The sequence below is a fragment of the Apus apus genome, chromosome 2 (genome assembly GCF_020740795.1).
Source record: "Apus apus isolate bApuApu2 chromosome 2, bApuApu2.pri.cur, whole genome shotgun sequence".
Taxonomy (NCBI): Eukaryota; Metazoa; Chordata; class Aves; order Apodiformes; family Apodidae; genus Apus; species Apus apus.
Window position 1 is genome coordinate 138,340,400 of NC_067283.1, and position 21,853 is coordinate 138,362,252.

Here is a 21,853-nt window from a genome sequence, read left to right on the forward strand (position 1 = left end):
TATTCACCCTCTCTGTTACCCACACACTGACCTGAAGGGAGAGTTTTAAAAAAGAGATGTATTTAATACAGTTCTCTTTCCTGCATGAGAACTAAAATTCCCAAAAGATAATTATTGCTAAAGCTATTCAAAGCTGAACTTATGAAAGTGAAAACAAGCACATTTAAATAGAGCCATAGGTGGTTTAATCCAAATTGAAAATTCATTCAATACAATGTTTAGGAAATAAAAATGCAAAACTATCATTTAACAACTACATTATTTTTCCCTGCATCTCCACTGTGCAAGACCATATTTGCAGACAAGATGTTCAGAAAGAAAAATAAATTTCAATAAGCATAGGCTGACAACTTTAAAACATACATAAATAATTTGATCCAAAGTGCAGGCAAGTCTACCATGACCCTAAAAAGAAATGTAAAAGCATCTCTTGGGATTTTACTAGAACTGTTCCTTTGCTTTTTGTGGGTTTTTAGAATGTGCTCCTTGGATTTGGATTGCATTAAAGGTCAAATATTAAAATACACCTCAAAACAGTACATCTACACGTCAAGAATCAGGTTTTTTTCACTTCCAGTCAGGAAGTAAGAACCCCTCTTTAGAAAGTCTTTCATAATGATGGAAAGTTTTTAGTAGCATTTAAAATAGTAGCAGGAGCACTCAAATGACACCAGTGTTTTTCTCTTTGAAATCTTGCAAATTCCCTCTGCAGGTTTAGGCTGGTGTGGATCATGGATAAGGAAAGTACAAGCCTGGCCTGGTGAACACTGTTATCCCTAAGACAGAAGTTTCATAACATAGATACTATATTTCAAGAAACTCTTGCACAAAGACAGCCTTTAAAGGAAGTTTAGATGTGAAAGAAGGCAGGATCAGCCTATAATTTACATATTAGCCTGCAGCAGAAATAGTTTTTAGATTCAAAATTGATTAGCACCAGTCTGATCATCTATGCTCTAGTGCAAAAGAAGCCATGCTATCAAAAAGAGACAAATTACCTTCTAAGGTCAACGGCTCATAATGCCTCCAGTTTTCTCCCACAGTTCTCCAGTCTTGCTGTAATTTTCTGACAGGGATGCTCAGAGTTTATTCTATCTTGAGAGTAATCTTTCAAGCCTATTTGCCTGCATGGTACAGAGGGAGGAGAAAGAAAGCCAGGATCCAAATCCTTGGGCAGAGCAGAGTCAGAAGGCAGTTCTGCTAACTGGAACAAGTGGATTTTGCTTGTTCCCATGCATTCCTATTGAAGAAGGAATGCCTGGTACATTATTTGCAGTAAGACAACTACACAAAACATGACAAATGGCAAGAATTTAAGCCAACAAATAAATATTCCCAGAAGACCTGCTGAAAATTTATAACTATATAGTTATGCCTATTAAAGACATAGATGTCATACATGCATAAAGCATAACCAGGTTTGTCGTGCAACAAATGTATATGTGAGGACAGAAATGTGTCTGCGATGGGGAGTCCAATATTTTTTCCAGAATATATGAAAATTATTGTTTCATATACATTCTGGAAAGGACAAAACAAAAGCACACTTACAATTTATCAGCAACACAGTGCAGGAACTCATTCACACAAAATTCAAGCATGTACAATACATGTTTCATCTTGCTTCCAAGTCTTCCAGTTTTTTCAAACCAACAGGTCAACTTCAGGAGAACAGGTTGACAGCAGGTAAGTAGGCATAAAATATAAAAACGTGTTTAAGATACAACACTTCGAGACAGATTTGCATGTACCTGAACACAAAACACTCCAAAAATCTAAATGCATCTATATGTTTACGTGGATGTTTAAATGAATGTACACACTCACACACTGGGAGGAGGTGTTCAAAGGAAAGGAATTCTGAAGACTTTACAGAATTTTTGATCAGCCCCTCTTTACTTATGGTTATTCAACCCAGATTTTCCAAATGCAAGATCCTGCCTGCACTTTCAGCCCATTTTTCTCTCTTTTAAGACAGGAATAATAACAAAGACTGACCATGTACTACCATAGAACAGACCTTTAAAATACCCTTGCTGAAGGCACACAGATTCCAGTATCAAACTAGTGTAGTTCTCTAGTACTCTTTTCATACTGGCTTTTTAATACTTTTAAAAAATTAAAAAAAAAAAAAAAATTAAAAAATTATTATTATTTTATTGTTTTATTTTTTTATTTCTGCTCCTAGAAGCTAGTCAAGGGAGTATGAGAAATCTTTAAATCTTTCAATCATGTAGCTCCATGGCCTAGAATACCGATTTTCTGTATGACTTCTGCTGAAGGATTTTAAAATTATACTAATTCATTCCTTTGTTGTTGGTTCGTTTGTTTTAATTTTGAAAGAAAGCTATTTCTAGAAATGTAGAATAGTGGAACCTGAGCATCTTTCCATCTGACCTTATGCTTGTCTTGCTTTGACTGTCAGTACCCATATGTTTGTTCAACGTTAAGTGTAGTCCCACTGTTAGGTCTTGTGTAGACAAAGAAGTTAAGTCAGTTTTAAACTCAGTAATTAAAATTAAGCTTCTTATCCCAGGTTAGAAGTGACTTGCACTGCTCAGATTAACCTGAAGTTAAAGTGATGCTTGATCTGTGTGTAAGAACATTAATGAGAATGTGGTGTAAATGTGCAACAAATTACAGCATTTCTAACTTACCCTTCCAAGTGAATATTCATCACACTGATGTTTCATAACACTGTCCAAAATGTACACACATGGTTACATAAGAACAACCTTGTGTTAAATTATAGTTTGTTTCATAAGAAAAAGAGCCCTTCCTATGACATATGAAACTGTTTCGATATCCTTTTCCTGATGACACTCCAACCCTTTAACAAGAGAGGAAATCCTTATGCTACTGGGAAGATTTTATGCTAGGGCTGTTTATTCAAGACACTTGAGCTGCTGGTGCTGCAGATGAGGTTTGCAGCACAGCTGAAACCATGATAACAGTTCTAGAATGTCCTCATTTAGTAACTCCTCCTTGTTAACATCTTATTGCAAGTACAGATAAGAGGCCTGAACTAAGCTGAACTGTAAATTGAGATTAATACAAGCAGGTTGTTAAATATCTTTACCTTTCAGAATATACTTGCAATAAACCACACAAGGAAGCCAAGTTTTGATAATGGCAAATGTATTAAAAAACGTTGGTAACAGCAGTAGCCATTCCTCACTGGTCTTCCTGAGAATCTGTACTAGACTAAACTACAGTCTTATCATCTTAGATGAATACAGGTTGAAGCAGCAGCTACTTGATGGGTTCTAAGCACACTGGAAGAATGAGGACCATTCTCACTGTTAGATGGATGTATATAATCCATTTACTCCATTGCAACCTGCAAAATATAATTAGTATTGTAGATTTGTATTAATTGTATTTATCAGCTTATTTTTTATAAATATTTTTAGTTACTATTTTTAAAACTAATTTCCTTCCAAAAGATTTTTTAATCTCACATCGTTTTCTGTAAACATTGGAAGTACTGTTATCATACATAAACAATAGCACAAAATACCTTCCACTAGGAAGATTCCAAAAGCAACACAAAAAATAATGTATTAAGCTTCCCAGCTGCCTTGTGAATTTGAGTAGTAGTACTATATCTGTGTTAGGAGTGGGAAACAGGATTACTTACAGTTTATTATTTCCTTGTAGTCACAAGGGAAGTCCATGCTACAGGCACGGACAGAATTAAAGCTTAATTCTATAGCACTTAACTGAGGCACTTAAATCAGGAAGCAAATTGCTCAGGATTTCCCTGGAGCCCATGAAGAGAAGCAGGGACTTCCGAAGGATAGTTCAGATGGATGGCTCTTCCTCTGGGCTTGCTACTGTCTCTTGACAAATCACTGAGAGATTCCCCACAGCAAAGAAAAGCCTATCTTGGGTACCTCTGGGTTTTGGCCAGAAGTCTGGGTGGGATGATGCAGACCTAAAATAACCAGTTCTATACTTTTCCCACATTGGCTGTATTTTTTTTTTTTTTTTCCTAAGGCACCCAACACTGTGAAGTAGAGATTGCTTCCAAACCACAGAAAGGAATGGGAACGATGAGTTCTCAGCACCCTCATAATGACATGTCATTTACTTTATATCAGGTCCATTTAGAAAAGTTCTCAGTGTTCCAAATGAGACCTCCCACTGGACATGACTAATAAATGTAATATCTTATTGTTACCAGAAAGTTCCTAATTACATCTGTCACCACTGAAAATCACATTCAGGTTCTACTACACATTGCAATAAAGCCTTCTGTCCAAGCATGGGAATTTTTTTTTTTAAGCAATTTGCTGCCAAATGTGGCAACATGTGAGAATGACCATCAGTCTACTTCTCAGATTCTTCTGCTTCTTAAAAAAAACATTGACAAATAGATTATCCCTCAATAATGTAAAGCTTTGACACATTTCCATGTTTGAAGTCTTGCCTGTTTCTTGTGGGTACCTCAGAATACCCCAAGGACTTCAGCAATATATCATAGAATGGTTTGGGCTAGAAGGGACCTTAAAATGTAGGCATATTATTGGCCAAGAGGTTTTTGGATGTAAATCAACAATTTCGGTTTTACACTCAAATGTCAATTATCTTAGAACCAGTTTGTTTCTATGAACTTATTTTTGCTCTTTAGATACGTGTTTTATACCTACTTCTCCACTGAGTAGTACATACTACATAAGTAATCCCACTAATTTGAATTGTGCCATTTTTTTCACAGCTTGTGTGTGTGATCTACACTTCAAATGTCACTAGGGTGAGGCTCTACTTTGGATATGAGAATTCACTGACTCCAAACCAAAAAGGATTCCTTAGAAGCATAAACAGCCTCTGGATTTAGACAAGAAATCCAGGTTCAAGCTGGTTGCCAAACAGGAGACTAGTGGCCAGTTTTGGATGAAACATCCTCAATGTTTCCTTTTAGCCCTGCTACCCCTTGAAAAATGAGACTTACTGGAAAGTTATTCCTTACACAGCCCTGTTAGTAAAGCTTACATAAACCAAATGGCAGATTCCAAATCTAACGGCCTGTTTTCGTTTGTGAAAATTATCAGGAGTTCATCATGGATCATCTTATTGCACTTCACATCCAAATATTATGTAGACTTTAAGATCACATGTCACATTACAAAATGCCCAGTGAGATATACCCACAAATAAAATGAAATTTTTACTATTTCTTCTAAGTTCCACTAGGGAAAACTGGTTTAATGTGATAAAATTTTACACACCATCTTTATGCTGGCTACCTCCATCTTTATATTAATATAGATTTGCCTCATAGGACATTATGACAACTCCCTAGATCTACACTCTTCATGGCAGGCTCTGTCACACTTTGACCTAGCAAGAGTGACATGTAAGGGATTTTTCCATCTTCAGCAAACCCATATAAAATCCAAGACAAAACTCAGCCACTCCATACACATAAGCATATTATTACTATTTAAATACAATGCTAGGGCCTGTTGGTAAAGACAGCAGAGAGGGACAGATTTCCCATGGAGCCACAGCACCAGTCTTTCCAAAAGCCGGTTTCGTCTATACAATGATGCCCCTCAAATACTAAATTCCTTACATGTTTAAAAACCCAGTGAGCACTTGCAATGTTACTTCTGCAAAATCAGGAAATCAACAGAGACCACAGAGAATGCCATAGCCATATAATTTATCAAAATCATGGTAAGAGTAAATGTTAAAGTAGACTATTAAATGGCTATGGGTACCCTAGAAAAATTTCTGATAGTTTCTCTCTTCAATGGCTGAATCCAGCTTACAATTCTATACTTCTATTGTAGCTGGTGACAGCATAGGCACTTTATAGGGAAAGGGAAGTGAATTTAAACTTCTTTATTTGGTTTAAGTGTAGTAGTGCCATTAATACTTGTAGAGAAGAGGAAAAAAAACCTAATCTAAACTTGGATTCTGGTTCTGACCAGAAAGGCTGTGGTTCACTTTCAACCCAAACTTGTAAGTATGTATTAGCTTCTTAAAGTACTCTACTATTAAGCACTCATTTTGAACTTGTATGGTATTCTGCTTAGGTAACGATCAGAAAATAAATAAATAAATACACAAATAAATAAGTGGCTTATGTAAAAATCACTTATTACTGTAGTGACAGTTACTACAACTATTTGGACTGAGGGCTAAGTATATGAAACATTCATCTCTATGCCTCCCCTGAATGTACACCGAGTCCATCAATACCATAAGTTCAGCAAGTTGACTAACAGAAAGTTAGACAAGCAAGACAGAATTATAACATTTCATGTAACTCCTCTTTGGAAATACTTAGACACTGCAATTAAATACCAGTGTTGCATGTGCCAGTCAGTTATTGCAAGAAAGAAAATGTGATGAACTGTTTGTTTTGAACTATCGTTATAAACATATTGCAGAAATGAAGCCTAAGCTTAAACAATGAGGAAAGTTAGTCGGTATTAAAATAAACAGTTCTAGGAAAATCTCTAAAAATGTTTACCAAGTCATCATCTTCCAAGTAGTTTCAGTGCAGAGCATTTTGCCATCTGCCTGGTTTGCCAACCAATGGCAGTTATGCTGACCACAGATATGCAGAAGCTAGTGGATAAGGCTGAGACTTAATTGCCTGTAATTTGCTACATAAGCCAATACATTTTTGAATGCAGTCAAGCTTGCAGGTCATCAAAGAAGCACTTTAGGTTTTAAGCATTAAAAAATTACCTTTTTTAAAAAAAAACAAACACAAAATTAAACAAAAAAACCAACTTGTTCTTCTAGAAATTTTCCAGGTTAGATACCCTTTGTGGGAAACTGTTCTTTTCTTCGTACATAAGTCTAAAATTAAAATACTACAGAGTTAAACAAACCATGATTCTTAGAAACTTTCTCAATAATCACTCTTTCAATATTGCGGGCTAGCAAATAAATCCTGCCAAACATTGCTTATGTACAATTTTAATGACAGTTACATACATTGCCTGCAGGAATGAACATATTTCCTTTAGGTAAGTCAGAATATATCTCACATTCTGAAACATTATTTCTTATTATAAGTGTTCAATTCCAGTCATGGACCTACAATCATTATTTATTCTTCACTTTGTTCGCAGCAGGTGTATTGTAAAATGCTATTTAGTGTAGCAGCAGATATTTAAAATCTAGGGAGAAAAATAAATGCAGAGTCCAAAACCTGAAATGTGAGATAGCTACATAATATATTCATTACATTTAAGCAATATGTTTGTTTTGAAAGGAAATGAGATATGGCTGAGATGCTTCGTAATGGCAACAGCAACAAAGCAAATTCAGTATTCAGAGATGCTACAATGGAGCTGCATCAGCCTCATTTGTTCAGAGCAAGCTGTCCTCCATCACAGAGGAACAAGTCCTTTCAATGCAGGGAAAACTGACACATGGGGGATATGTGCACAATCCCAGTTTTATGTAAACCTCTGGGAGCAGAAGGTTGGGGGATGGGAAGGAAAAGAGGAGGGGGGTGGTTCTGCCCATAGGCAGTTTTACAATCTCTGTAGAAGAAAACAGTCCTCAAACATAAACCCCTTTCACTGGGCTTCCTACCTGTTTAATCACTTCCCTCCAAAGTGTGAGAGGACTAACCCTAACCCAGACATTCACACTCCAGAGACTCATATTTCTTCACGTTCAGTTCAAGTGAAACAGTGAGCTTAGTTCAGTCTCTAGTGGACAAACACAGAATAAGTGAAGTCTTATAAGCATGATTCAGCAGGCAATTTGCTCAAGTAAAATCATATGGGCAAAACCACAGATAACTTTCCTCTTTTTAGTGCTTGTCTCAGCCTCCCAAGGTACAGTAATTTCTTAAGAAATGCCTTCCTCTACAAAAGACATCCCCTCATTTGCAGCCTTACATTCCCCAAAGCAGACCAAGATATTAAAAAATGGCAAAAGGAGCCTAAAAAATAAATGCTTGGCTATATTTTGTTTTAAAGTCACATGTTTACTGGACAGAGTCTTTCTCTCTCTTGCTAGAGCCAGATATGCAAAGAACACAGTTAGTTTACCAAGAGGTCAGGAAGTCCTCTAAATATTTTAGTAGGGTTAGGGGCATGGGGATGTCTTTATATGCTTTTTAACATACTTCTATCTTTTATACAGTCTGGATGAAACAAAACTGATAAATAAGATAGTTAACAGTAACTATGCTAATAGGAAGTTTTAGCCCACCTAGTAGATTTGTCACTAGATTTTTATGTCCGTTCTTAGTATGAGCTTGTGTTACTGTTAACTCTTCAATCTCTCAAATGTGTACATACAGCAGTTTTCTTGTGCTATCTTACATGACTTGTTGCATCATTCAATTGCTCAGTTTTCTAAGTTTTGCCAGGTAAAAATGGCAGTGTGAGAATGGGAGTGTTACAAATAGCTGTGTACAAATACTCTTTGTTTAGTCAATTTTCCTGTTCAGCTATCTCATTACTAAGGCATGGACAAGATCCTGCAAGGTATGTAATTTTTCACAAGTGAGTAATCCTGTAAAGGTGAATGGGACTGCTCGTATGAGTGAAATTATTCACATATTTAAGTCTTTTCAGGCCCAATCTTTAGCCTATGCATAAAATACTGAAAAGTTAATTAAAAGTTTAGAGCTATTACACAGATTCTTAAAAATAATTACTTCTGCTAACTTACTGCAACACCTTCAAAATAATTTTCCCCTTTCTATGAAGGAATGTGCGCATACACACACAAAGTAAATCAGCTTGTTTCAAGTCAGTGTAATCTACTAGTTTAAAATTTTTACTGCAATGCTTTAGGAGTGTGAATACCTATATAACTTTTTCTTTCTTTCCAGCAATTAGCTGGGTAGAATAGTATTATAGGACCTATTTATGGAGGAACAGTGATATTCTTAACCCAGTGCTTTTTAATGCTGATTTTTTTAAATGTTCCCTTTTGCTGTCACAGTAGCAGGTATCCTGTGTGACACATGATCTGAGCCTGTGAACTACAAGTAGAGTTTATAGGAATACTTAGGAAGTTCTGTCATTAGAGTCTCTGGGGGATTTTTATGTTCTCTGGCTCACAAACATCCACAGTCTCTTGAGACTTCTTTAAGAAGTTGCATCTTTCAGTAAAATGAAGAAAATTCCACTCGCAACAGCAATGTCACTAAGGGTGCACTCTGGCTGAAGCATTTCTTCTCGGCACAGGGACAAACTAGATCAGTCTTGCCGACCTCAGTTCTCATAGAAACTAATGAAAACTTTGAACAGCATAAGCATCACCAAAAACATCCATTTAGTGAGAAATGAAAAAAAGAAAAAAAAAAAAGAAAGAAACACTTACTTTTTGGAGCCACTGAGTGTAATTTTCCATCACATGTTCCAGATGTTGCAGTTTCTGGGAAGAGAAATCCTGTTCCACGTGAGGAGCATCTCTCTGAAGAGCATTTGTGTTGTACTGGTCTGTCGTGCTTTCACGACAGCTCCCGTCCTGTTCTGGCAGAATGAAAGTGTAGGTGCACTGCCCATGCTGAATCCGGTTAAATCTTCTCCCACTGGCTTCCGGACCCCGGCGCTGGTTACTACAGCCTATATGAGCAAGAGTCGCTGCCAGGAAAGCAAAGGAAAGGAAAACTGACATGTTATTATTACTTTCCTTTCCTACTTTAAGAAAAACTTTTTTTTCCTCTTTCCTTAAATTTGCTCTTAATTTCCCTTAAAGTCTTTGGAAAATGGACTAGAGAAGCACACTTTAGTATTTAAGCTTGGATAAAGTGTTATTGTTTTAATTTCAGTATGAGGATAGCTTCCTTAGTTAAAATTGGGAATATTTATTGCATAGTAGTTAAGATTTATTGTTTCCTCTCTGTTACAGTCCAGCATGTAGCCTGCTTTAGTCAGCTGCATATGCATATCCCAGTCTCTTTCCCCTACACTATCTGCTGCAGAACTGCTATTTTCTCTCAGACTTCAGTGAGTTTTATTAAGGTTGCACTTTCAAGCCAAGCTGGAAGCAGGCAGCCTTTCACAAGATGACTTGACAGGAATGCGTGTATGAGTGCGCCCCTATGCAGAGGATGGCTGATGACTCGGTACAGAGGGATCATCTTACAAACTGGCTGGCTGCATGACCTCAATCATGCATGGCTTTCCAGCCCCTGTTGCACACAACTGCTAGGGGCTTTTGACGAATTCACAGAAGTTTAATAAGTAAGGCAGTCCACCTTAATACACTTCATATGTTCACACTGACCTATTAAAATGTAGATAAAGTGTAGAAGTTTGCTGTAATCCCTCTGTAAATATACAAAGCACTGAAATGAAAAATACTTTCAGTTCTGTGCTGCTCAGTATCTATTAAAGAATTCTAAGTCAGGAGAAAGACACTTACGGAAAAAAAGTTACTTTTAACCCTCACGTGCTTTTAGCTACTTTTCTAAGACAATTTTTTTCTTTGGCAGAGGTTGCTGAGGGCTTTTTTACAGCACATAATAAAATTAAGGCTGCCAAATAGTAGTGGGAAATGACAGCTCAGAAGGATAATAATTTTCCATGTTTGGCATCTAAACTCAGGTAACTGAATATAAGATAGTGAGTGATAGAGGCTGATTGTCTTCTGTACTGCTTTACAGCTATCACATACAAATTGCTTCTTCCATTCTGCATATCTATATGGGATATACAGGCATCCCTGGTTATATGCAGAAACTTTCTCAGGGGCAACTTCCACAAGAAGAAAATTGTGGTAACTATATAAGAAGCTATCTTATACTTAAATAATGCTTTTGGTATTTGCTAGAGACAAATAAAAAAATGTACATATTAGAAAAAGTATTGGAATATTCCTGAAATTCAGAGGAATTTGAGTATAAATTCCTGCCCTAGTATTTGTTGATATTATATAAATATCAGGCAACACCTATGCAGACCTCTTAGCACAATTTTTCCCATGATAGTGATAGTGATCTAAATAGCAATAGTGCATCACTGAAAAAAAACAACTTGCAAGGTTTTCACCCACAGGAAAATCTACCAGCAAGAATACTGAGTGCAAACACCTGAAGTGTATCACAACTGCAATTTCTTTCTAAGATAACTGCCTGTAATATTTAGCGAGTGTCTGCTCTGCTCCTGAGGAAGCTATTCCAACTCAAAACTGGGGGCAAAGGCTTTTCATCTTGCATCTGTAAAGAAACCACTGCAGTTGAATGAGTAAAAAATATCCCCTATAATAATACAGAGGAATGAGAAATTCTTATCTTGATTTAAAATGTCTGTGTGTCCAATACAGAGAGAAAAAAAAAAAAAAAAAAAAAGAGAGAAACAATACAAAACAAAAACAAAGAGCAAAGCATTGATGCTACTATTGCTTTTAGCAAGCTCAGAATCACCTCTGAACTATTGAGCCCACCTCTGTGCTCCATTTTTTTCTTTTTCTTGCCCCTGCAAACAAAATTATGATAGCTTGTTTTCTTGCTGTCATACAGCACTTCTCGTAATTCTCCATCACCAGAACTAGTTCTGCTGTGGTTTGAAATTATTGTGATATAATTGGAATTATATCACTGTCTTTGAAATTATTATGAATTGTAATTGCAAGATATTTGCTTATGTAATACCAGAGAGCTTCAGTCAGGAAGAAGACGGTAGGATCAGACGACAAGCTGAAGGGTTAGCATAAAAACAGCTGTTCCCTATGAGGCAAAGCAAAAACACCGGAGCACAAACATGGTAACAATATATGCTTTTTTAAAAAAGTAAAAAGAGAACTTTATGAAAAGCCTTCACAGCAGTTAAAAGGAGGATAAAGAATGTGGGTGTACAAAGGACTTACAGATTTTTAGTTCATATTTTAAAATGCTGCTGTTCACACAAATGTCTTATTCACATTCTGCAAAGTATTTAACATACTTATTCTCATGGAAACATGAAAAAGTGAGATTGTAAACTTACAGTTGGTGTTTTTCAGATGAGAAAAGACTTTGCAGAAGAGTAGGTTCAGTTTGTTGCTATTGCCTGCCCTCTTCCCACTAGCTTAAGTTGTCTTCCCCTTTTGTCCCACTTATGTTAAAGGGGTAACATCTTCAAGAACTTTCAGAGGTAGAGTTATCAGGTATCTTTAATATTTGCTCATTTGTCCCCAACTTAGTTCCCTGGCACAACATCTGACTCTCAAAGCCAGATTTGTGTCTGTCCCCAGGCCCAAACTCATGGCTCTTGGACAGCACATAACTGTCAGGTGCCATGGTGGGGAGAAATGGCAGAGCCATGCAGCAGCCAGAGCATCTTCTTCCAGCACACTGCACTGAAAGTTTCCTTACTAAGGAACCAACTCCCCCACTAACTGGGCGACCATGTACTGCCACATCTCTGTTGTGCATCTGAGATATCTTGTGTGTCTGACCACATTGAGTCTTATGGAGAGGTGAGGAAAGATGATAGGAGTCTGGAGGAAACCCAGGAGCCATTCTCTCACTCCCAGTTTCCAGACTTTCTGAACTAAGGGGAGGTAGAGAAAAGGACTCATGAATTGTGCTGTGATGCACTTAAATCTTTGCAGAGTGACAGCTGAAATGGCAGCAGCTCTATCAGCAGCACTGAAACTCAGGAAGTTTTGGTGCTGCCCCTGCTCATACCAGAGCCCGGGTCCCTAACTAGAGGCATAGACACTCCCAGTCCTGCAACATGGGGATCACCAAGGTCAGCTTGCTGTTCCCTCAAACACATAGCAAAGTAGTTTTGACAAGGACATTGAACTGGTGGGGCCAGGTTCAATTTATGCTTTTCCTCGGCACACTTGTGGTTCCATGTACGCACAAGCAGAAAGGCAACAACAAATACAGGAAAAAAAATGTCCAGATCTACAGCCTTTTAATTCCTTAGTGCAATTTTCTAGAGGAATTCCATTTTATCTAAGGAAAAGAGGTTCAGAAATAAGAAGAGGTTTTATTTTCTAAAATTCCCTATTCCTATTAAGTTATTTGTTTTTTTCTTTCAAAAAATAAACCAACCAACAAAATATCCCAAAATATCTTTCCCCAAGAGTGTCAATGAGTGTCAAGCTACCAGATTTGATAAATGTACAGTTTACTTTCACAGTACCACATGACCTATGTGATCTGTTCCATCATTTTAGGACCTGACAATTTCAGTGACGTGAGGAAAAAAATGTTCTAAAAGTTCAGTCAAAATCACTGTGGTTATTTCTGCAGATTCTTACATTATATACTACAAATATAAGCTAAATTATTTGTCCAGGATTGCTCATAAAATCAGTGGCTCAGCCAGAAAATGAGTAGGGGTATGGTTGTGTTTAAGACTCTTTATTTTCCTAAGACCACTTCCTCCAACACAATGACTAGTTTCGTATTCCCTGAACATTTCCTTCTGTGTAAAAGGGAAGGGATGGATTCAGAGGCTTCCTCCCACACCATGCAAGGTCTTGTATACATTGTTTATTTAGTAGCTATACAAAATTCTGTAGCTCATTATGTAATCAATCCTACAAGGCAAAATAAATGGGAATTCAATATCCAGATAAAAGTTACATTTACATGGTATCAGTTCCCACATCTCTTTCATTAAAATAATGTAATGATTTTTTTGACAGAGTCATATCCATGTTCAGAGTTCAATACATATTCTAGGAAGCCAAAATCTATTTCTGTTTCTTTACTTTTCTGCTGCAATATGTGTTATTGCTGCAGATGAGTTGCAATAAGGTTGCATCATGTCACACACTGTATCTGGATTTACTCCAACTCAACTTCCTCAGTGTATAAGAGAAGTCACTGCAGAATGGTCCCTAAGCATAGGTATAAACAGAAAGATTTTATTTCTAGGTAAATCAATGTTACACAGTAGGATATACAAAGTTTCTTCTTAATGTAGCACATTCTAAAGAATCTCATTCTAAATATGTAAATTTTAATGACTAAAATAGAATCTGAAGTGCCAAAAGAATGCCTGGTTATGTGCTAATGACTCTCCAGTGACTTCAGTGAAGGTGGTCCCGATTTACCACAGTGCTGAGGCTAGAGTGGCATGCATGAGCCTTTCCTGACCACATAGAATCCAGGCAGTATTGACAGCAGATGAAGGGGAAGACTTGCCTACCATGCACTTTCTCCCGCTACCTGTATCCTTTCTTTCCTTACTCTCCTGAGAACAAGCAAGTAGTCACCTCAGATGAATTACTCCTCAGGTCTAACATTTGTATATTTACATCTGTGTATTTCAGGTATGATCCCACATAGTGCTGCTTGCCAGATCCTTCCTTCAAAGGAATACAGCAACGAGTGTTGGGTCACGCTGCAGCCCAGCACCTGGGAACACGTAAACAGCTGGAAACATTAACAGAGTAGCAAAAAGCTGCAGCTCTTAGAAGAACATGGTGGTTTACCACAGAAATACCTGAGCTACTGGCTATGCTGCAAGATTTGTCTGAATTTTGTCTCACACAAACTCTGTGAGGATTCTTAGGGCAAAGCTTTATTGGCCCCTTTCCAAACATCTTGGCAGCTAAGAGAGATAGGTGCTGTCTAAAACTTATTTTCATGCTGTCGTGAACATGGGATTACTAAGCTGTTCCTATATTCATAATACATCTTTGAGCTTACACATATAGAGGAAAAGCAAGTAGATTAATTCAGTTAAATTTGCTCTCATTCACCACAGGAAGGGGGGAATGCTGCCAGTGTCCTCTTTTTATCTGTCTAGGGTAAGTTTTGTCCTTAACTTTCACACTTTCAGAATACTTAAGGCATTTTCAAAGACCAGCTTCCACCCCTATAGAACAGAATTGATGCACAGTAACTCAGCATTTCTCTTTGAAAATAATAAAAATAGATGCCCTAATCTAAAATGGCTGATGAGTGAACCAACAGCAGTGATCTTCTACTGTTAAACCTAGCCAAAATCAACTGCCTGGTTTTAAAAGAAAGGTATTTCATATGGTGACAAGCCTTCTAGCCCTATCATGTGAATGTGGCTTCAATTGCAAATTACATTAAAAGTGCAATTTTGTGGAAATGATTTATTAGCAATGCTGTTTGGTTGAACGATTTACTTATTCTACGGACTGTCCCCAGGTCTTATTCCTCACCAGGGAAAGGTACAGAAGAGAAACAGCAATGCACTGGTGCATTACTTTTACTTTCTGAATTAAATTAATATGTAGCCCCAAGTGCTGTGCAATATGTACACCTTTTTTTGAGGTCATGAAGGCAGGAACCATGATAATATTATTTGCCTGGGAAAAGAAAAATTGCAGTCCCCCAGTCAAGAGTAAACAAAAAAGGTTATCCTAAATACTGGTAAAACTTTAATATCTAGTAAAAAAAAATAATAATCAAAGTTTCTTCAGACTCTATGGGTCTTAAGGCAACTTAAGATCTCTGCTTTGGAGTCTTAGAGGCTAAGTACTACAAGGCTACAGCCTACCTGCCTAATAGAAACCAATATCCTGAATCAGGTGTTTTAAATCCCTATTCATGAAGAGCTTTAGATACATAATGGTTAGAGACAAAAGCCAGTGTGTTGGTGACAGAATCCCTGTAGAAATAATATGATCACTCCTGAACACCCTGCTCCAGTGAGCTCAATCTTTCTGTCCCCATCAGAAAGCTTTTTCTTCATAGAAAGAAACTCTGTAGCTCTGCTCTTTCCAACTCTTTTCAACAAGGTACAATAGAGAGGGATGTGATGCCACTGCCAAGGATGATCAGAGCACTTGGAGGTGAGTACCAAGTTTAAATCCTGTTTTGGATAGGGGTAGAAATCAGACTCTCATCTTTTTTAACATATATATATATATATATATATATATATATATATATATATATATATTCAGAGCAAGGCAGGAATGAGCCTTCTGATTTCTCCTGCTGGTTCAGCCATTTCAGCCACATTCTTTATCAACCTGAATGACACCCTAATCAACCAATCGTGAATGTCAATCTTGGCTGCTCTCTGACCTGGTTAAAAATTAATTTTTGAAACATTTTTCTTCATTTTCTTCACATAGAAAAGGACATAAATCCAGGTCAGTTCTCAGTATTTATGTCTTTCAATAACTCAATATATATTTGTTTTTAATGATGACTGGTTTTCCTAAAAAATTTCATTTTTCAGACAGTAGCCTTAGTTAAAATACTCCACAGGAAATAAACTTTATGGGATATAGTGCTGTGGTAGAAGTTAAGGACATCACCCTTTTCTCTTGAGCTTCTATTGTCCTCTAATAAAATTCTATTTATCTTTTGAAAATACCTGCAAATCAAAAGATTTGAAGTATCAGAGGTAAGTAAACCAGCAGTGTAGCCATTGAAAGGGAGAGGCACAGAGAGACAGTCTGAAATTAAGAATTGCAACTGTTTCTTATTTAAGAAGGTGGTTTATAAATAAAAGATCTCTTTTATTTTTATACTGTACTTTTCACACACCTATTATTTATTTTTGCAAAACGTTTCTGGTTTCACATTCCATATATGGGTACAAGGCAGAGACTTGGCTTTCTGTGCTCCATTTTGTTAGCATCCCCATTATACCAAAATTCATGGTTAACTAAATAGACACCTTAATCAACTGGTAACAAATAATTTAAGAGGCCCTCAGCTTCTTCCAAACCTTACGTGTCACTTTTAATTAGGAAACAAATTCAGACACCACACATAAATAGCAGTGAGGCAAGAGGCTAGCTATGGTTTGTGAGCAGTGTCCCATGGAACTGCAGGAAGAACAGCTGTGCTGTACTAAATAGCCTCCCTACAGCCACATCCCACTTCTCAACTCATCCTATACTTAGAGAGTAAGCTGTCATAATTTTATATGGGAGAAACATTTATCACAAGCTGTCTACGACTAATTGGCCTGCTAGAACCAAGTAATTAATACTAGTCAGAGGCAGTATTTTCCAACAGAGATGGAAAACAGAGATAGGAATCTGTGTCCTGAGGACTAGGGTATGCCTAGTGCTGAGGCTCAGGCACTGTGCTGAATAGCTATAACTAACCTTGTAGCTTAGGCATCTCCACGTCACACTGCAATCATAGTGAAGACATACTACTTCCCCTTCTGAATTTCCCTCTAGCACATTTGTGCAACCTGCTCTGGCACAGATGCCCAAAGAGGTGTGCAAAACTCACTCCAACGCAGTTTTGGACAGTGCCAGGTTGTGGTTCCCTGCAGAGAGCAGGCATAGGAACAGTTTTTCAGATAGATACAGCAGGCAGACAGAGTATAGGTCTCAGGCTTCTGATCACGCTGAAGATCTCAAAATGCTTAATCACCAAGCAGTAAAACCAGAGATAATTAATGGGATTACAAATATATTTGGTTTCCTCTAATGTCAGTGGTCACATAAATACTGTATCGACTATTTTGAATCCAAACAATATGTTTATAAGGGTAATGAGTTTTGCAGCTGATTCTTCAGCCACTTCTGTGAACACAGCACAGTGCAGGACCTGTGACACCCTGGCAATACTTCTTCCAGGCATGGTACCATAGCCCATGGAACATCAGTGCTGAAATATGAGCATCAGAGCCTGGACTCTGTCCTCAGGAACGTGTGTGTTCAGGCACTGGGTCACTGGAGCACCAGTAGCCTGAGGGCTTCATTTCCGAATGCAAATAGAAAACAGTCTGAAGTACAATATTCAAAAATTAACATTTTCCTCTCTGTGTACACCAGTTACTGTACCTCTCACATACATTAACTCAGGGAACTCAAACAACCCAGTGGTTCTAACAGCGTGTAACTCAAAGACTAACTCCTAATTCAGTATAATAATCATAAACCCATCAGCACACTAGTAGGCATTCAGCTACTCTTTGCCAATAAAAACGCTGTTTAAACTGTTAACCGCCTATTTAAAGAAGCAATTCATTCCGAAGATCAACAGCTTCAAAATTATTGCTATGGGGCATAGATAAATATTAACCTTGGCTCCTCAGGAAAGTGGTTCGCGACATGGGAAGGGATCACTCTTGGTAGTTTAAGGTTTTATCCCCTGCTCTGCCATTGAGATGTTGTATAATTCTCAGGAAAGAAAGAGTGAAAAACATTACTTTTTTTTAACATCCTTGATGTTATCTTCTAATTCAAAATTCAGAGAGGTAGTATTTTCTAATGGCAACTTTCTCCTCCATATTTTCTATGCAATATGTAAACCTCATCCTTTGGATCTGTTGAGGGTTAATATTTGTATAACGATGAAGGCTGGGAGGGATACAGCTTGTGAAAATGCCTGTTCTTCCTTCTAAAAGGACCAGAGTCCCTCTCCAGCTTGACGACTGTGCTCAGCAGATGCCCGTTGAACAGTTATCAGCTGAGCTACCCCAGGCAGGTCCCAGAGTAAGAGTCAAGTTTGTGGCACTGAGTTTGTTTGAGCTGTAAATGCTACAACAGGTGAGCAGGAGAAAGAGAAAAAAACACCACAGACAACAGGAGAGTAGATAGGCCTGTATCCAAGTATTAGTGTAAGTAAAGTACTTTACATTTCTTGTATAAAAGGTATAAAATTCACATGCTTATATAATGTCATGTATCAGCTGGTGATTTGCAGTCAATTATAAAACACTGTTATTGTAATTGATATAAAGTATCATCTGGACAATAATTTTTTTATTATTTTTTTTATTTATATAGAAAAACATTATTTTAAAACAAGTGGCATGTTCGAATGGGAACATGAGCAAACAGAACATGCAGCAGAAATGACAGTAAATGTTCTAAAGCAAGGCAAACGCTGTACTAATAAAATGAGAAGGAAACAGAACATCAGCATAGTTAATATTTTCCATTAAAGTGTTACTTAAGATTATCCCATTCTCTCTGCTTCCACCACACTTTCAACGTTTAAACTTCGTTTCCTCAGCTTTTCCCAATGTATCTTTTTACCATGTCTCTCATCCTTGTTTCCACCATGATTATGTCCTGTGAAGTATATCAATGTTCAAAAGTGCATGACCTCAGAAGACAGGTGGAATCTAAAACCTGAAGAAGCACAGTAACATGTTCTCTGTCCTAGGCTGTGTTACAGATACAGGGTGTCAAGTTTGGAAAGCACTGATGGAAATGAAATCTTTAATTTATGAAGTCTCTGCTCTCAAGATTTTTTGCATGCTTTATCTACTAAAGGCTGTTTTTTGGGAATTTGAAAATGTTTTGTATTGGAAGACAATGGAATAGGAACAAAGATGAGTAGCAATACTGGAAGAGTAGGGAAAAGGGGTTTCATTCCTCTTTTTGAAGTGTGGCACACTCTTGCAAAAAGCTACGCAATCCATATTGCTTACAGAGAGCTCTCATGGAAACCATGGAATAAACATTGTTATTTGTCCACCAGTGTTTTCCAATGTCATCACATTCACTCAGGTTCTCAACAGCCTAAGAATGCCTTGACCTGTTCATTTACCAAAATTCTTGCCCGTCCATGATAGTAACAAAGATCAGCTATCATGCTATTTCCAAAATAGGCAATGAATCATTCATATAGACCATCTCCTCTTCCTGTGCTCCTCCACGTACACCGTTGTTTAATTGACAGGGCCAAGATCTACCCTGGATACATCATTCCTCAACACCCAGGATCATAACTCTTACCCCCAGGAGACTCTTAGAGAAATCAGACAAAGGGAAGCCAATTCACCTAGCAAAGAGAAGTGACCTGTCAATATCAAGACTGAGACTGGTTGGTGAGACTTGATGTTGCTTGGTTGGCAAGGTTATACCAATGAGGAGAGTTGCTATCAGTATCATTAATAATTGGAAATAATGTAATCATCCCTTATTATCCTCCTGGACTTCTCTTTAGCACTAGACACTAACAACATGCATTACTGGTGTCTTAACTGAGAAGCAGAGGTCCCTAATTGCTTAACAAGCAGCTAGTTTGATGTGAGTTGCTTTTGAGGAGAATGCATCCCATCGGAAGAGATAGGAAATAGCATCTTCCCTGCTAGGTCTATTCACCTATAGACACTCAAAACGAAACAATTCTTGTTCTAATGCTTTTTGTAATCTGTTTTCAATTACTGCATGATTGATTCATTCAGCTGGCCATAGCACGGAAAGCATCACTGTCACATCAGAGATCAGCCACAACAATATTGAAAACCTGTAAGAAGACAGATCAGTACTGACAGGAGAAGGTTAGCTGTACAGTGCAATCTCATTCATTGACATGTAGAACACTCAATTCAGACTGTAATACACATCATTTACAGAAAGGCAACCATATGGCATCCAGACAGCTAGCGATCTGCTCTCAGCCACGTTTTAGCCAAACCATAGTGCTTCAAGGTATTTGATCAAGGTACTTGATTAGAAAATTGGAAGCTCAGTCCTAGAATATCTTGACAACACAGACTGCTGCAAGCGATCTGATTTACCTCTGCACACTGACAAATTTTCATGCCAAGTTCAAGGTCTTGGACCAGTTGACCAGTGCATTGCATGAACTTTGCCCAAGAAATCTAACTGATCTTCTAAATGTCATGACTGATAAATGTCTTCCAGAGCAAAGGAGATTGAAAGAATGAAGCCCATCTTTTCAGTGAAAGTTGTTGGTTGTTTGCTTGTTTTCTGGTTCAGGCAAGGTCTTTGGATGTAGGGTATACCTTTACGTTATTATTCCAGATGGAAGGCATGTTTCTTTGCCAAGTATTGAAGCAAGGTAAATACAAGCATGTACTCTTTCTGATATTTAAAAAAATCTACCTGTTTGTCTAAGGCCCTGCAGAAATGCTACTTTGTTCTTGCCAAAGACAGGAGATATGAGCACCTCATAAAAAAGAAGAAATAAACAAATATGAAAAAGGAAGTATAACCAGGTTTTATTTTTTGCAAAAGGTTCATAAGTTAGCAGTTACAATCAACCAGTATATTAGCGTATACATAATCTGCAGTTCAAATCATTTGAGTCACTTCAGAAATACTGCCTCAGATGAGCTGAAGAAACACCCAGTGTTAGAAAGCTGCAACTGGAGGTCAGGAAGCTACTGTGGAGTTGGAGTGCGATCCATGTCTACATCTCCCACTGGTGGAGAAGTAATCAGAAGTATGCCACCTGTGTGCTATCAGCACACCTATATGCAGATGAATCTCAAAGTAAAGCAATTCTAATTCATGTTAAATCACTCACACCTTTCTTTTTAAAACAAGGAGGAAGGGAACTGCAGGGAGGATAGGGTGAAGAAGCCAAGAAACAAAGCATATGCACTCTGTAGTATATGCTTGTTTAAGCAATAAGTGAAGTTTTGACCTAAATGGATTATGATGGGAAAATCATTGCCTGAATTAAAAAAAAATATCAATCCAGTAACAGAACATTGCAGTCCAAAGTTTGGCATTTCAGTTCCAGTCTACTACTTTACATTTAGGAACTGGCCTGATTTCACAAGAAGGATTTTGCTGTAGTAGTAACAAAAGAAAGGGACAAGAATCACCTATGTCTGCTTTTACCTACTATAGAGATAGTGGAACTAGTTTAAAAATTCATTGGTTGTGTTTCAAAAAATATAAGGCTAGGTAATCTGCATTTCAGCAGATACAAAACTGAACAAGTTAAGCATACATTATCTTTTGTGTTCATGTGAGATTTAATAGATGCAGTGGAGGCACATTTATACTTAGCTCTTGAAGGAATTAATAAAAACTAAATCCCTCTAGAATATTCATGCTTGAAGGGGCACTTCCAGAATCATTAGTTTAAAGAGTTTCAGTTCTCAAACACTTGCAAATACCGGCTTTTTGAACATGTTTCAAAACAAAAGGAGTCCCAGTCATGGCATTATAGCAAAGATCAAATGGTCAGAAGTACACATGATCTCAACAGTGTTGTCATTAGAATCACAGAATGCCAGGTTGGAAGGAACCTCAA

General features: G+C 37.5%; 1 protein-coding gene across 1 annotated transcript in view; it reads right to left on the bottom strand.

Moving 5' to 3' along the window:
* Nucleotides 1-9,994, bottom strand: part of ANGPT1 (angiopoietin 1) — a 159,032-nt gene extending 149,038 nt beyond the window's left edge. The window contains exon 1 of the mRNA XM_051612373.1: nt 9,313-9,994. Within this exon, the coding sequence (XP_051468333.1) occupies nt 9,313-9,609 (297 nt within the window). The 5' untranslated portion in view covers nt 9,610-9,994. The remainder of the gene's footprint in view (nt 1-9,312) is intronic.
* Between the last annotated feature and the right edge of the window lie 11,859 nt (nt 9,995-21,853).